Source organism: Emys orbicularis, chromosome 2, assembly GCF_028017835.1.
Source record: "Emys orbicularis isolate rEmyOrb1 chromosome 2, rEmyOrb1.hap1, whole genome shotgun sequence".
In the NCBI taxonomy this organism is placed as follows: domain Eukaryota; kingdom Metazoa; phylum Chordata; order Testudines; family Emydidae; genus Emys; species Emys orbicularis.
Genome location: NC_088684.1, coordinates 34,135,925 through 34,152,430, shown reverse-complemented (window position 1 = coordinate 34,152,430; position 16,506 = coordinate 34,135,925). Strand labels below are relative to the sequence as shown.

Sequence of the window (16,506 nt, the reverse complement as noted above, 5' to 3'; positions counted from 1 at the left end):
AAACTTTTGAAAGAACAGCCATAATGTTTTCTTCAGAGTTACAAACATTTCAAAGTTACGAACAACCTCCATTCCTGAGGTGTTCATAACTCTGAGGTTCTACTGTACAAACATTTGGTAACAGTCTGTCATCAGCTGTCTCTTAATGCATGCACTTTTTGTTTTATAACTCTCTATCATGATAGGAAGATGTGTATCAAACTGAAATCTGTTTCCTGTAATAGTAATTATATTAATCTACTGATGCCTCTCAGAAACTAAGATTTTATTTGGAGGTGTTCCCCCTTGGTGAGGTTTCATTATCATTATCCCTTTCTTTCCATCACCCTACTCTTTTTCCTTATTTTTGAAGTCACTGGCTTGAAAAAATGACTTTCTAAGGTAATCTTTCTCCTACTTAATTCCTACTTCCAGTCATAATGTTCAGTTTTTGTTCAAGATTTTTTTTTACTTGAAATCACTGATTCACTGAATCCTAGTTCAATAGAAAACAGAAGGAAGAAATGTCCTCCATAATAAGATTGCATACACTGCTAGTGGAGACCCTGTTGTGGGTGAGGGGTGTAGAGGTAAATCAGTAGCTGCATGAAGCCAGTCACATAGGCTCTTGCATCTCTTGCTGGGTTCCATTGGAGCAGAGGACAGAAGCTTTGGCCTTTGGGCTAGTGTCTGAACCTTCAGCGGTACATGTGTAAGATGACTCCTGTGGTTGTTCAGGAGCACAGATGGAAGGCAGGTGACTTTGAAGGAACCATTAGCTTCAAGGAGCATATTTGCATGGCCCTTGATACTGGCCTATGCCCTGCTACTCACTGTCAGTCTGCGTGCATGCATGTGTGCAGTGTAATGTACCTAGTTAAGGTCGTTATGCACTGTATATATTACTAACTTCATTAAAAGTTTTATAAATTCAAACTGCACATGATAAAACATCTAAGTTTCCACTTTTTTAAAACTATTTTTTTCTTTCCATTGATACAGGTTGAATCAAGAGACACTCTAAACAGTATTGCCTTGAAATTTGATACGACACCGAATGAACTGGTTCAGTTAAACAAATTTTTCTCCCGAGCAGTTGTTCCTGGACAGGTATTATCTATTAATTACCTCAACATAAACTGGGTTTGGTGGAAATAGAGGAAGATGTTCAGAATGCTTGTCTACCACTTCTCCTACTGAAAACAATGGGATGGGTTTCTCTCAACATATAAGACATCCTATCTTTTGAAGATATATTTAGGATTCTTCAGTTAGCGTTAGTGAACTCCAGACACCCACTGGATTACTCAGTTGAGTAACTGCTACCAGTGGGAGTTAAAGACTGGGTTAGACTGTGACTATCTCTCTTAAATTAAATTTGGAAAGACTGATAAAAGCAAGCATATTTAGAATCATAAGGCAACTTTTTCAGGTTCAAGACAAATTTATTTTTTGTAAATGGATATAGGATAAATATTGGGCGGTAGCAGTATTTCTAAAGCTATAAGCATGACTTACTGCTACTGTTATTTCCAGCTGCTGCAAAAACTAACTGTGCAACACCGTTCATGCCATTCCCAAGAGAATGGATCTGAGAAGCAAATAAATTTAGACTAACCTAGTTTTTGGCATGCTTTGTAAAGAGTTGAATTGGGAAATAGATGACCAACTTTTTTTAATTGGGATGAATACACTGAATGTGTTCCCTAACAATGTATCTTATTGACTCTAAATAATAGACTAATAGCAATCTATGAAAAGGCCAGAGAAATGGTACACTTTGTGCAAATATTCATAATAGTATTTATTACAGCAGTGGACAAGTCTGAATTGGTGTTTCCGGGCACGCTGTAAATTTCTTACGTTATGGTCTTCTGTTTACTTGGGTACTTTCGGCACTATTATTACTGCTAACAGTCAGCCTTAATATAGGTTTACAGAATTTTAAATACTTAAAGGCTCAAAAATACATTGTGTGGGTATATATTTACTCATTTCATGAATTGCTTTAAACAAGATATTTGTTTTATTGCACACGGTTTGACACACCATGATGGAAACCAATGGGGGATTCGTTATATGGCATGTTTCTATGATATGTCAATGCATTCTTTGCCTCATGAACCTATTAATAGAGAAGACTTTATTAATACTGCTTGCTTTGCTAGAAAAGTGTTGACAGTAAAATTGGTAATTCACAACTAAATCTGTTTTTTTTTTTGTTTGTTTGTTTTTTTTTAAATTCTAAAGCATAAATTAACTCCAGCAGGCCAAATTTCATAAAATAACTTGAGACAACAAATCTGCATCAAAATGTCAATGAAACTCTTAATGTAACTGTTAACTACAGCATGTGTTCAATTTCTTTATAGATTTTATATGTTCCTGACCCAGAATATGTTTCTAGTGCGGAGAGCTCCCCATCTCTTAGTCCCATAAGTCCCCTGTCACCTACATCTTCAGAAGCTGAATTTGACAAGGCTACAGTAAGTGTAGGTATATGTGTTTCAAGGGCAATAACAATCTTTTCCATGTTTAGTGAGATGTGTGCAGTAACTGATTAAAAGATAGGAAACAAAAGGTAGGAATAAATTATCAGTTTTCAGAATGTAGAGAGGGGTAAATAGTGGTGTCCCTCCAGAGGTCTGTACTTGGACCAGTACTGTTCAACATATTCATAAATGATCTGGAAAAGTGGGTAAACAGTGAAGTGGCAAAATTTGCAGATGATACAAAACTATTAAAGACAGTTAAGTCCAAAGCAGACTGCGAAAAGTTAGAAACGGGTCTCACAAAACTGGGTGACTGGGCAACAAAGTGGCAGATGAAATTCAGTGTTGATAAATGCAAAGTAATGTACATTGGAAAACATAATCCCAACTATACATATAAAATGATGGGGTCTATATTAGCTGTTACCACTCAAGAAAGAGATCTTGGAATCATCGTGGATAGTTCTCTGAAAACATCCACTCAATGTGCAGTGGTAGTCAAAAGAGTGAACAGAATGCTGGGAATCATTAAGAATGGGATAGAAAATAAGACCGAAAATATCATATTGCCTCTATATAAATCCATGGTACGCCCACATCTTGAATACTGTGTGCAGCTGTGGTCGCCCCACCTCAAAAAATGATAGATTGGAATTAGAAAAGGTTTAGAAGAGGGCCACAAAAATGATTAGGGCTATGTAACAGCTTCTGTATGAGGAGAGATTAGTAAGAGTGGGACTTTTCAGCTTGGAAAAGAGATGACTAATGGGGGGTATGATAGAGGTCTATAAAATCATGACTGGTATGGAGAAAGTAAATTAGGAAGTATTATTTACTCTCTCATAACACAAGAACTAGGGGTCACCAAATTAAATTAATAGGCAGCAGGTTTAAAACAAATAAAAGGAAGTATTTCTTCACACAACGCCCAGTCAACCTGTGGAACTCCTTGCCAGAGGATATTGTGAAGGCCAAGTCTATAACAGGGTTTAAAAAAAGAACTAGATAAATTCATGGAGGATAGATCCATCAATGGCTATTAGCCAGGATGAGGTCCCTAGCCTTGGTTTTGCCAGAAGCTGGGAATGGGCGACGGATGGATCACTTGATGATTACCTATTCTGTTAATTCCCTCTGGGACACCTGGCATTGGCCACTGTTGGAAGACAGGATACTGGGCTAGATGGACCTTCGGTCTGTCCCAGTATGGCCGTTCTGATGTTCTTATATGCAATAATTGCTCCTGGGGGAATTCTGTGCCAAAAAACTCCAAAATTCTGCAGCATATTGCAAAATTCTGCATATTTTATTTGTCAAAATAACACAATATAATCACACCAGTTTCACTTATTTTGGTAATTTATTTAAACTACCATATAGAGAAAAAAAATCAAAAACTGTTCTGCATTTCCTAAACACATGAAAGTAAAGTACTTGGTAACCAATACCTTGTATTCCAGTTATAATCCTGGATTTTCATTTAAATTACATTACTTTGAATTTGGTGTTTGTTCTATAAAGTAGAATGTCACTTTACATTGTTCAGACTTTCACACATGAAAGTCATACAATTTTTTGCTAATCGTTGTCCTTCATTTTTTTTAATGGATAAGTAAAATAGATCCTGAGCTGTAATCTAACCCAATTGTGCCTCTCTGGCACAGGAAAAAAGCGAGGAAGCACGTAGACCTTCCTAACTGAGGATTCCGTTACTGTCATTTACAATAAGCTCCTAAGAAACAGTTGTTATCCTATTTGTTTTTGAGAGGTTATTTGCTCATTCTGAACATGGGAGTCAAATGGTACAGTAATCACTAGGATTTGTTAAAAACAATAAGCTTATCCATGGTAAGTGGATTCTGTGATCATTTTGTTTTTTTAATTGGGATTACCAATTAGAATGTGTGTATCTTACTCAGAAGGCTTATTTTAAAAATTAAGCAGTATTTTAAAAGGGAGGGAGTGAATTTCCATGTGACTTGCACAGAATCACTCTTCAATATTACAGGAATAAATCAGCCTACTTTATAATTATATCAAGTACTTGCAGCTTTCTGCAAAGTTGTGACTTATATTGTGTATACTAGTGCTGTGCCTTGAGGCTAATATTTGTATTCAAACATGGTTGTGAGAACCTGCTTTGGGACTGTTCTGGAAGGGCAGAATGCAAGGACACACCGAAGAAGTGGGTTGTAGCCCACGAAAGCTTATGCTCTAATAAATTTGTTAGTCTCTAAGGTGCCACAAGTACTCCTGTTATTTTTGCGGATACAGACTAACACGGCTGCTACTCTGGAACAGTGTATGTGGGTTCCTATCTACCAATCTGATAAACCATTGCAAAAGAGGCTCTAATAAAGAAGGTATAGCTTCTGAAAACTTGAAATGCTGCTTCGGATAATGTTGAATACGAGTTATGAATCTAGTACTTTAAGAGATCTTTCAGAGCAGCAGTTTTAAACTAATTATCAGAGAGGAGAAATGTCAGTAATTGGAAGCAATACACAATTCTTCCACCAGCATGTCTGCCTACCTTGTACCTGCCATTCCTACAATGTCTCATTTGGCCACTATCACTGTTTAATCTAGTTTTGCTTTGCTTGGGGAAAATGTGATCTAGAAATGATTGAAAACAGCGTACTATTTCTCTTCTGAGTTAGAGAGAACTGATACTGAGGGGTTTTTATACAGTGCCATAAAGGTGCATGGCATTTGTGGGGGAGGAAGGGGAGAGAAGAATTCTGCCTTGAGAAACTTAGTCTGTGGGCTTGCCAACACTTGGTAGTTTTACAATTGCTGTTCTAGAGTATTCTAGAATAACTATGTATTTAGGTAACCTTCCAACTGTAGACAAGCCCTAAAGTAAGGTGAAAAACCAAAATGAACTGACAGCTAGATAACCATCTGCCACACCTCTGTGCTATATAGTACCAATAGTTAAATGTAGTAGTAATGGAGATCTGAGAGTGGGATAGCAGAGAAGATGCAAGTCGTAGAGCATAAATATCCTGCTAGTCAGTGTAACTGAAAATAGCAGTTTTTCTGCCAAAAAAGTGTTTAAAACGTGTTTTCCAGTAGGTATTGTTTTGTTTTTTAGTTTTGTGTTAAGAGTAATGTAGACTTGAAACAGTGTCCCCCATCTTGTTTCTGTATAAGTACACTAAGAAATAGTCCTGGCGTAGGTCCTAAGCTGCTTTTTTATTTAAAAAAAGTCCACTGTGGGGTTCCATGTTTTTATGTCAATCACTTCTGTAGCAGATGTGATTAGTTATTAAGACTTACGCAGTCTTTTTCTAACTGCGAGTGCTTCAACCTCAGACGAGGAGCTGAAAGTCAAGCTTTGTTTTCACTGGTTTTAAGTATAGATCCCGTGAGCCAAACACGTCCCTAGCTTACATCTGTGATCTCCCATTTTCTTCATTGGAGTTGCAGAAGAGTAACTGAGGGCAGAGTTTGGCCATGCAATTATAACTTTATTTTGACATGGAAGCCAGAAGGAAATCATACACACAGTTTTCTTCTCACCTACCTTTTGCGCAACATGGGTATTTCAAATACTACACTGTCTGCTCTCATTGCCTGATGGTTATGGTCAGGTCTTCAGGTTGTAAAAGTCAACAAGCTATGCTTCAATGGAACTATGCTGATTTCCATTAGCTGAGGATAATGGCCCTTTTATATCTGGTCTGTTTTTCAAATTAATGTATTGGGAGCCATGATTTCAGTTGTTTTTCTGTCAAATGCTCTTGGAATGAAACGTAGAAGACTTTTAAACTAAGAAACTAGTGAAACATATGTAAATATTCAGGGATCATAGGAGAGTGTTCTTTTTTGTACTCTGGAAAACACTGTCTTTCCTTTTGTAGGATCCAGATGGGCTCCAGCGAAAAGAGGCAGCTGCTTCACCAGCTTATGCATGTTTTCGTCCTGCAAGAGTGGTATCATCCACATCAGAGGAGGAAGAAGCATTTACTGAAAAATTTCTCAAAATTAATTGCAAGTACATGACTTATGGCAAGGTACTTAAACTCCTCACTCTAACTCTTAAACCATGCTGTATGTTTTTAGATAAACTTTAAAGTTTGTTTTTTTGTAAAATGGGAAGTACAAGTAATTCACTTCACTGTAATAGACCGATATTTATTTCATACATTTTTCCTAAGTATTCTCTCTAGATTCCCAGACTCTTTTTAGCCTCGGCACATCAAGAGAACTGATTTATAATGCAACTAGTTGTGACAGGTTGCCTTGTAGCAACATTATAAGGTGACCGCATGTGCCTTAAGGACATGTAGGTTGTATAACCCTCCCATACTAGCAGTCCCTAAGGGTGGCTTCCTAGTTGGACTCTGATGACGGTATATATGTACTTGTCTTTAAGTACATATTTCTTGTTGCCTTAAAATTTAGGGTTTAAGTTTGTTAGGATTATAAATAGTCTTTGTGTCCACTTTATTTTTAATTTGTGTGTGTGTGTATGTATGTATATATATATATATAAAAAATAAAATTTTAAAATCTTCTATGCAATGGCAGTATCCCAAGTATAGCAAAAAGTCCCTTGTATGGTTAGAGCATGTCTTCTGAAGCAAATGTCCCGAAGTCTGATAAGCTTTAGCCCAGTTCACAAGCATTGGAGCTCTGTCCAAGTATGCTGGAGGCAACTGATTGATCTACTAGGAACTGAGATCTTCCTCCAAAGCCTTCTGCTAGGTCCACTAATGAAGAATTCCATGCCACAGAAATGAATGGGTCTAGGAAGTGGATCAGCAAGTCCTGGGGAGTCTGAGGTGCTTTGTCTTAATGTAGGCAACTCATTCAGCTTGCATTCAAAGTCTTTTGGGTTGTTTTCTGAGTATGCTCTTTCAGCCTGCTGGGCTATAGATAAAGCTTCTGTTAGTCCTCAATCCAGGTCTATACTAGAAGCACTTAGTTGATATAGCTATACCAGTATAGTGTATTAGCAAAGCACTGTTAGTGTGGACTCAGCTGATGCAGGCCAAACTGCACTTCTGCCAGTATATCTTTTTCCAGCAGTCCCTGAGTGAAATAAGCTATACTGGCAAATTTGGCCCAGTATAACTGTGTCTATATTAAGTACTATTGCCATTGCCAGCACAGCTATGTTTGTGGCAGCTTGCACCTCATCACATCCCTGAATAACTTAGCTATGCTGGCAAAATTTTCATATTGTAGACCTGTACCCAGCTTACCAAAAAAAAAGCTGTCTTTGCTCGTAATTCAATGTGGTACACAGTGGGTTTACTTCACTCCTGGTCCTCCTCTCCTAGGTGGGACTTGAAATTGATATGCTATCTCTTTGAGCTCTTATTAGCTTTCCCTTGGGTTCCTCTAAAGTACATTTTTCGAATTGCCATACTCTCAGGTGGAAGAGTGAGAACTGCAGGTGTTGGTTATGAACTTTCCATTCAAAAGGACAAAACACTACTGCTTCTTTCTTCAAGTTACTCCCTAAAGATCACCTATTTACCCTGCCATTCTTTATTGCTTTGATTCATGTCATGGAATAATAGAAGATTAGGATTGGAAGAGACCTCGGGAGGTCATCTAGTCCAACACCCTGCTCAAAGCTGGACCAACCCCAACTAAATCATCCCGGCCAGGGCTTTGTCAAGCCAGGCCTTAAAAACCTCTAAGGATGGAGATTCCACCACCTCCCTTGGTAATCCATTCCAGTGTTTCACCACCCTCCTTGTGAAATTGTTTTTCCTAATATCCAAACTAAACCTGTCCCACTGCAACTTGAGACCATGGCTTCTTATTCTGTCATCTGCCACCATTGAGAACAGCCTAGCAGGATAAGGGCATTGTACACAAATCCCACAGTGAATTGGAAAGGGTTAAAGGATGGTACTGGGCACAGGTAGCCCTGCCCCACCAGCCCTGCAGAGCATGCTCCAACTGGAGAGATAGGGTTGAATAGGGAGCAACCCAGTTTAGAGGGGAGGAGTACAGACCTACCCTGAAGTCTTCTGACAAAAGGGCCAGAGAAGCCTCTCTGAGGGAAGAAATAATATGCTGAGCCTGGCTGGTGCTCATGGTTTGGTTTCTTTTTCATTTTTCCTTATCTGAGACCAGAAGCTGAGGGAGGAAAGCAGTAGTAGGAAGTAGCCCAGAGAGGGTAACTCAGAGGCCAAACTCTTAACCCTCTTAGGTCTCTGGGTCAGGACCTGATGGAGTGGGTGGGCCTCAGGCTCCCCTGTCACTGTCTTCAGGAGAGTGGGTGGACATTAACGAGTAGGCCATGCAGCCCACCAAAGTCCCTGTTACAGGCATGTATACAGAAACAATTAACGTGTTTGTGGTCATGTCTAAAAATACCACTAGGTAATCTTCCTTTTAAGAAGTTAATCCATCGTGAATAGGGCTCCGTGACATCTGCAGCGGCCAGTGTGGCTGACCCCACAGCCAGCCAAGCAGCTACTCCTGGGGACCGCCACTCAGGCGTCCCTGGGGACCGCCACACTGGCTGCAGCTGGAGCAGCTCTGCAACCAGCTTCTTGGGCAGCCAACCGTGCCAGCTGCTCCCCCCAGCCACTGGTGCCGTGGGCGCCCCCCAGCATCGGGGCCCCCCCGGCACTGCCCCTCCAGCCATTTCCCCCTCCCCCCCAAAAAAAAGATTCAATCGGGGTATTTATAGTATAAGTCATGAACAAGTCACTGCCCATGATTTTGTTGGTTGTTTTTTGCCCATAACCTGTCTGTTTATCGTAGCTTTAATCATGAACTTTTCAGGCCTCCCATTTATTTTGAAGTCTAGGCGTCTAGATTTCTACGTTCCGCTCTTTGGTATTTTTACCCTAAATTCTAAACCCTCTCTTTTGGCATCTTGAAGCATTTCCTGCACCTCTACTTGACTGGGAAACCTTCAGAGTTGATAGGTGGTTTGTTCTAATAAAAACTTTATTTCTCCATATTGAACCAAAATTCCCTTCTGTTGTCTGGGGGATGGAAGAGAGTCCTGCTAACTTGTACTCTTAAATCCCTTACTTTCTACTGAAAGTCTCCCCCTTAGTCTTGTTCAGTGTGTTCCTCCACCAGAATTGCTTTTATGAACCTTTCTTATTGAATTGGAGGTTGAGTAGATGTGTTGGAGAAATGGGTTGTTTGCTTCCTCTCTAATGTAGCTCATGACATATCTAGATTTGTGTGCTTATCTAACTTAAAGTTCTTTGAGTGCTGGTCACTTTGTGTATTCCACATGTAGGTGCGCATGCATGCCGTGTGCCAGAGTCTGGGCATTCTAACAAGCTGTGTGCATTGGCCCACACATGTGCAGTAGCTCTCCTCGTGTTGGGGGACCCCCTCCGTAGAGTCTGGAAATAAGCCCAGAGTCCCAGGTTCAAGAACTGTCTCCTGCCATTGCTCCTTCTCTGTGAGTGATGATCGCCAATGCTGTCTCTACTGTTTATTGCTGCAAAGTGCAACATCTGTTGCTCATTTCCATTGCAAACACACAAAGCTCCTGAGCTTTGATTAAGGAAACATCTAACAGGGAAGTCTGAGTCCATGCTCTGATGTGGGCTAGGGAGACCCCCCCCCAGTATATTGGACCCATCAGATGAGCAATGCCCTTTTGAGCACGAGCTTAGGAGCAGAGTCTACAGCTGCTAAGCCCAAGGACTCTTCTTCTTAGGCTTCCCATGACAGTACAGTAACTCCTCACTTAATGTTGAAGTTATGTTCCTGAAAAATGCTACTTTAAGCGAAACGATGTTAAGTGAATCCAATTTCCCCATAAGAATTAATGTAAATGTGGGAGGTTAGTTTCCAGGGTGTGGGGGTTTTTTTTGCCATAAGTTTTAAACAGACAGCAATGATTGTGAAGCCTGGTTTAGGTGGTGGAGTCAGAAGGTGGGATATTTCCTAGGGAATGCCTTACTGCTAAATGATGAACTAGCACTCGGCTGAGCCCTCAAGGGTTAACACATTGTTGTTAATGTAGCCTCATACTCTACAAGGCAGCATGAGTGGAGGGAGGAGAGAAGCCTGGCAGAGAGAGAGACACCGTGTGTGTAAGAGAGAGAGACTCGTCTTGCCCCTTTAAGTACTCTGACGGCACTCTAAGTACACTGCCTTTTTAAGTAGATCAGCAAGTTGAGACAGCAGCTGCTGCCAGCAAGCTCCCTCTGTCCTGAGCCCTGTCATGTCCCCCCCAAATTCTGTGGCGATGGGGACAGGAGTGGGGGGAGGGGAACACCCTGACATTAGCACCCCTTTTCCTCCTCATCTCTGCACAGCAAGCAGGAGGCTCCCGGGAGCAGCTCCAAGACAGAGGACAGGAGCAGCACATGGCAGTGGGGGGAGGGACAGCTGAACTGCTCCGCAATTGATAGCCTGCTGGGCGGCTGCCGCACAGGGAACTTGGGGGCGGGGGAGAGGGGGCTGCCAGTCCACCCTGGTTCCAAGCCCCCATTAGCTAGCTCCAACATTAAGTGAGGAGTTACTGTAGGAGGCACTCTCCTAGTTGCAAGGACAGATCCCTGTCCAGATCTGCCCATAAAAGAAGGGATCCCTCCCTGAGCCTGTTCAGGCCTTTGTGTGAAGATCTGATGGCTCTAGGACCTCTAAAGACCCCCAGGCTGGAGGGTAAAGCCTGTAAGAAAATGGATCAATCAGCATTGTCAATGGCTTCAGCTCTGAAACACAAGGACCGACACCTACCAGCTCCATCCAGAAGTGCTGGACCTGATTCTTACTCTGTACTGGCCCGTCCTTCAAAAGACTGCCCCACTACAACTTCCCAAGATGCATCCTAGCCATCAGTCCTGACTGTCGGAATGCCCCAAACACTGGGTCGTACAGACACCTACACTACACCGGAGGATGTTTTCTCTCTTGCCCTCTGTCTCCTCTCCGGCCCATTCCTCCTGAGGGATATTGCCACACTGGAGGATGAAACTGCATCGGTGACCTTAGAACATCTCCTCTCCAACTCCCAGGCTTGAGTACCCACCCTGTGGTACCGTTGGCTCAACCAACGGGGAGAGAGCAGTTCTTAGACTGAGTCGAACACTCTGGGTGGTCCATCATCTCCTAGTAAAAAGCTGAGCCCTGACAGGCAGTCAGATCTGAACAACATCCTGCCAGATATGACTTTCCCAGGGGCTGCTGGTACGTGATATCGTGGGATCTCCCCCATCCAGTCCCTCCTTTTGGCCTTTATTGGGGCTCTTGAAGCCCTCAGGAAGGTGCCCCAGCTCCATCCATGAATTATACCACAACTCTCCAATGCTGCATCCACTGAATCTGTCAGAGTACAAGGAGGAGAACATTGATGTGAATCTTCAGGTATCAAGAACTAGTGCTGTCAAGCGATTAAAAAAATTAATTGCAATTAATCACGTGATTAAACAATAATAGAATACCATTTATTTAAATATTTTTGGATGTTTTCTACATTTTCTACATTTTCAAATATATTGATTTAAATTACAATTTACAAAGTCTACACTGCTCACTTTATTTTTGATTACGAATATTTGCACTGTAAAAAAATAAAAACAAATAGTATATGAATGAAAGTTGAACTTACAAATGTAAAATTATGTACAAAAAATAACTGCATTAAAAAATAAAACAATGTAAAAACTTCAGAACTTACAAGTCCACCCAGTCCTACTTCAGCCAATCGCTCAGACAAACGAGTTTGGTTACAATTTGCAGGAGATAATGCTGCCCACGTCTTGTTTACAGTGTCACCTGAAAGTGAGAACAGGCATTCTCATGGCACTGTTGTAGCCAGCATTGCAAGATATTTATGTGCCAGATGGGCTAAAGATTCATATGTCTCTTCATGCTTCAGCCACCATTACAGAAGATGTGTTCATGCTGATGATGGATTCTGCTTGATAACGATCCAAAACAGAGCAGACCGATGCATGTTCATTTTCATCATCTGAGTCGGATGCCACCAGCAGAAGGTTGATTTTCTTTTTTGGTGGTTCGGGTTTTGTAGTTTCCACATCAGAGTGTTGCTCTTTTAAGACATCTGAAAGCATTCTTCACACCTCGTCCCTCTCAGATTTTGGAAGACACTTAAGAGTCTTGAACCTTGGGTCGAGTGCTGTATCTATCCTTAGAAATCTCACATTGGTACCTTCTTTGCCTTTTGTCAAATCTGCTGTGGATGTGTTCTTAAAATGAACATGTGCTGGGTCATCATCAGAGACTGCTAGAACATAAAATATATGGCAGAATGCAGGTTAAACAGAACAGGAGACATACAATTCTCCCGCAAGGAGTTCAGTCACAAATTTAATTAACGCATTATTTTTTTAATGAGTGTCGTCCGTGTGGAAGCATGTCCTTTGGAATGGTGGCTGAAGCATGAAGGGGCATATGAATGTTTAGCATATCTGGCACGTAAATACCTTGCAACGCCAGCTACAGAAGTGCCATCGGAATGCCTGTTCTCACTTTCAGGTGACGACGTAAATAAGAAGCAGTCAGCAGTATCTCCCGTAAATGTAAACAAACTTGTTCGTCTTAGCAGTTGGCTGAACAAGCAGTAGGACTGAGTGGACTTGTTAGGCTCTAAAGTTTTACGTTGTTTTGTTTTTGAGTGCAGTTATGTAACAAAAAAAATCTACATTTGTAAGTTACACTAACATTATAAAGAGATTGCACTACAATACTTATACGAGGTGAATTGAAAAATACTATTTCTTTTGTTTATCATTTTTACAGGGCAAATATTTGTAATAAAAAATATAAAATGAGTGCTGTACACTTTGTATTCTGAGTTGTAATAGAAATCAATATATTTGAAAATGTAGAAAAACATTCAAAATATTTAATAAATTTCAATTGATATTCTATTTAAGTGTGATTAATCGTGATTAATATTTTTAATTGCAGTTAATTTTTTTGTTAATCATGTGAGTTAACTGTGATTGACAGCCCTAATAAGAACCTCATCCTTGTCTCCTAATGAAGCTGTCACTCCATCCTCACCTTCTCTTCCTGAGAAATATAGGCAGTACCAGGAACTACTTCAGAGGATAGTCAATGATCTCCATATAGCATTGGATGAAGTTCAGGACTCCCAGCACTGGCTTCTAGCTGTTCTGCAGCCTACAGATCCAAGCAAGGTGGTGCTCCTGGTTAATGAGGCCATCATGGAACCAGAATGAATGGTCTGGCATACCCAGCATCATGTTCCCACACATCTAAGAAGGTGAGAGACTATTTTGTCCCTGCCAAAGGGACTGAACTTCTTTCTCCCACCAAGTACCTAACTCCCTGGTTGTACAGGCAGCCACGGAGAAAGCTAGATTGTAGTGTGTGGTGAAAGGCAAAGTATTGTCATGGGTCAAAAACTGGCTAGGAGACAGAAAGCAAAGTGTAGGATTGAATGATGAATTTAAACTTTTGCCATGATTAAACATGGGTGCAGTTAAGGTTGAGAGTTGCATACTGTTTAAAAGGTTATCTGAAGTACTAAAAGTCAAATGTTGACTCAGGCAAGGGTTGGGGTTAGTGGTACAAATGTGGGGTCATTTTGAGCAGCAGTTCCCAAGATAAAACCCCCTTAAATAAAACTCTCAAGCGTTTTACAAAACCTGGTGGTTCTAATGTTTGTGTGTGCAGCTGGGGTACTCTGGATTTCTCACCTGGTGCATAGCATGGCACCCCCTTTGCAGGGAGGTATTGAAGTTACTCAGGATTAAGCTTGGAATTCAAGTTCAGCACGTCAGTAGCTGAAGCCAGAAAGTCAAATGTGCATGTGCAGTAAAACTAGATCTCTGTTAAAGTGCTTCCAGGCAGTCTGTCACAATAACTTGGTGGAAGGAGATACACCTCAACCTCGATATAACGCTGTCCTCAGGAGCCAAAAAAATCTTACCGCGTTATAGGTGAAAGCGCGTTATATCGAACTTGCTTTGATCCGCCGGAGTGCGCAGCCCTGCCCCCCCGGAGCACTGCTTTACTGTGTTATATCCGAATTCGTGTTATATCGGGTCGCGTTATATCTGGGTAGAGGTGTATGTTGTGCCCATTGAACCTGAGCTGTTACACGGGTTCTCACAACAAATTTTTGGTGGCCTCAGAGTGTGGCCACCAACTCTTGCTGGTGGCCGCTCTGACAATTTTTCCTAAAATTCCTAATTAACTTTAAGAAAAACAAATAAATATGCACGTTTACATGTCCAAATCATTGTAATTTATTTATGTAGAGTTAAAAATAACATACAGTTGTCTCTATTCTTTATTGGACCTAAACAGAATTAGAAACAAATATTTAATGAAATCGAAAGGTTGCAAATTCAAAACCAATAAAAGGAAATGCTTTTTCACACAACATAGAATTAAACTGTTGTGCTTTCTGCCACAGGAAGTGGATCTTAAGAACTGAAGATTCAAAAAGGGATTAAGTACACTGGTCTACAGTTTTTGAGAAGTCGTCTGCTTCAGAGATAAAATGTGCTATTTATTATGTATTTTGATGTGCTGAATTCAAATATGACAATTAAAACAACAGATTGGCTACTGTTTCTAAGATATTTAAGTTTTTACATTTTATGTCTATGTATATTGTGTAGATAGTAGAGTTTTAATCATAAATTGTAAACCTAGGTCTTTTCATGTGTTTATGGTTGCTTTACATGATAATATTTCACCTGTCCTGTTTATGTAACACTTTAAAAATCAGCAAAAGGGTTATATAAATAAAATTTATTGTGAAACAAAAGGCAAAAAACTATTCTGTACATAGTTTAGTCCTATTCAGTGTCTACTTGGCGCTTCTTGGCTTGTCTCTTGTATTCATTAAATGGAGCGTCTCTTGTCACTGTCCAGCAATAGTCTGCAAGCATTGATGGGCTCCATTTGCCCTGATAGCGTTTCTCCATTGTTGCAATGTCCTGGTGAAATCACTCGCCGTGCTCGTCGCTCACTGCTCTGCAGTTCGGTGGAAAAAAAATCTAGATGAGAGTGCAAAAAATGTATCTTTAGTGACATGTTGCAACCAAGGCTTTTGTATGCCTTGAGGAGGTTTTCCACCAACAACCTGTAGTTGTCTGCCTTGTTGTTTCCGAGAAAATTTATTGCCACTAACTGGAAGGCTTTCCATGCGTCTTTTCCTTGCCACGCAGCGCATGGTCAAATGCATCATCTCGAAGAAGTTCACGAATCTGAGGACCAACAAAGACACCTTCCTTTATCTTAGCTTCACTTAACCTTGGAAATTTTCCACAGAGGTACTTGAAAGCTGCTTGTGTTTTGTCAATGGCCTTGACAAAGTTCTTCATCAGACCCAGCTTGATGTGTAAGGGTGGTAACAAAATCTTCCTTGATTCAACAAGTGGTGGATGCTAAACACTTTTCCTCCCAGGCTCCAATGACTGTCGGAGTGGCCAATCTTTCTTGATGTAGTGGGAATCTCTTGCACGACTATCCCATTGGCAGAGAAAACAGCAGTACTTTGTGTAGCCAGTCTGCAGACCAAGCAAGAGAGCAACAACCTTCAAATCGCCACAATGCTGCCACTGATGTTGGTCATAGTTTATGCACTTCAAAAGTTGTTTCATGTTGTCATAGGTTTCCTTCATATGGACTGCATGACCAACTGGAATTGATGGCAAAACATTGCCATTATGCAGTAAAACAGCTTTAAGACTTGTCTTTGATGAATCAATGAACAGTCTCCACTCATCTGGATCGTGAACGATGTTGAGGGCTGCCATCACACCATGGATGTTGTTGCAGGCTACAAGATCACCTTCCATGAAGAAGAATGGGACAAGATCCTTTTGACGGTCACGGAACATGGAAACCCTAACATCACCTGCCAGGAGATTCCACTGCTGTAGTCTGGAGCCCAACAGCTCTGCCTTACTCTTGGGTAGTTCCAAATCCCTGACAAGGTCATTCAGTTCACCTTGTGTTATGAGGTGTGGTTCAGAGGAGGAGGATGGGAGAAAATGTGGGTCCTGTGACCTTGATGGTTCAGGACCAGAAGTTTCATCCTCTTCCTCTTCCTCGTCTGACTCAAGTGAGAATGATTCTGGTG

At 40.9% G+C, this 16,506-nt stretch overlaps 1 protein-coding gene across 1 annotated transcript in view; it reads left to right on the top strand.

The window, feature by feature from the left end:
* OXR1 (oxidation resistance 1) overlaps positions 1-16,506 on the top strand; it is a 164,487-nt gene that overhangs the window by 41,700 nt on the left and 106,281 nt on the right. The window contains exons 5-7 of the mRNA XM_065397838.1: positions 982-1,089; positions 2,352-2,465; positions 6,338-6,490. Of these exons, the coding sequence (XP_065253910.1) occupies positions 982-1,089; positions 2,352-2,465; positions 6,338-6,490 (375 nt within the window). The remainder of the gene's footprint in view (positions 1-981; positions 1,090-2,351; positions 2,466-6,337; positions 6,491-16,506) is intronic.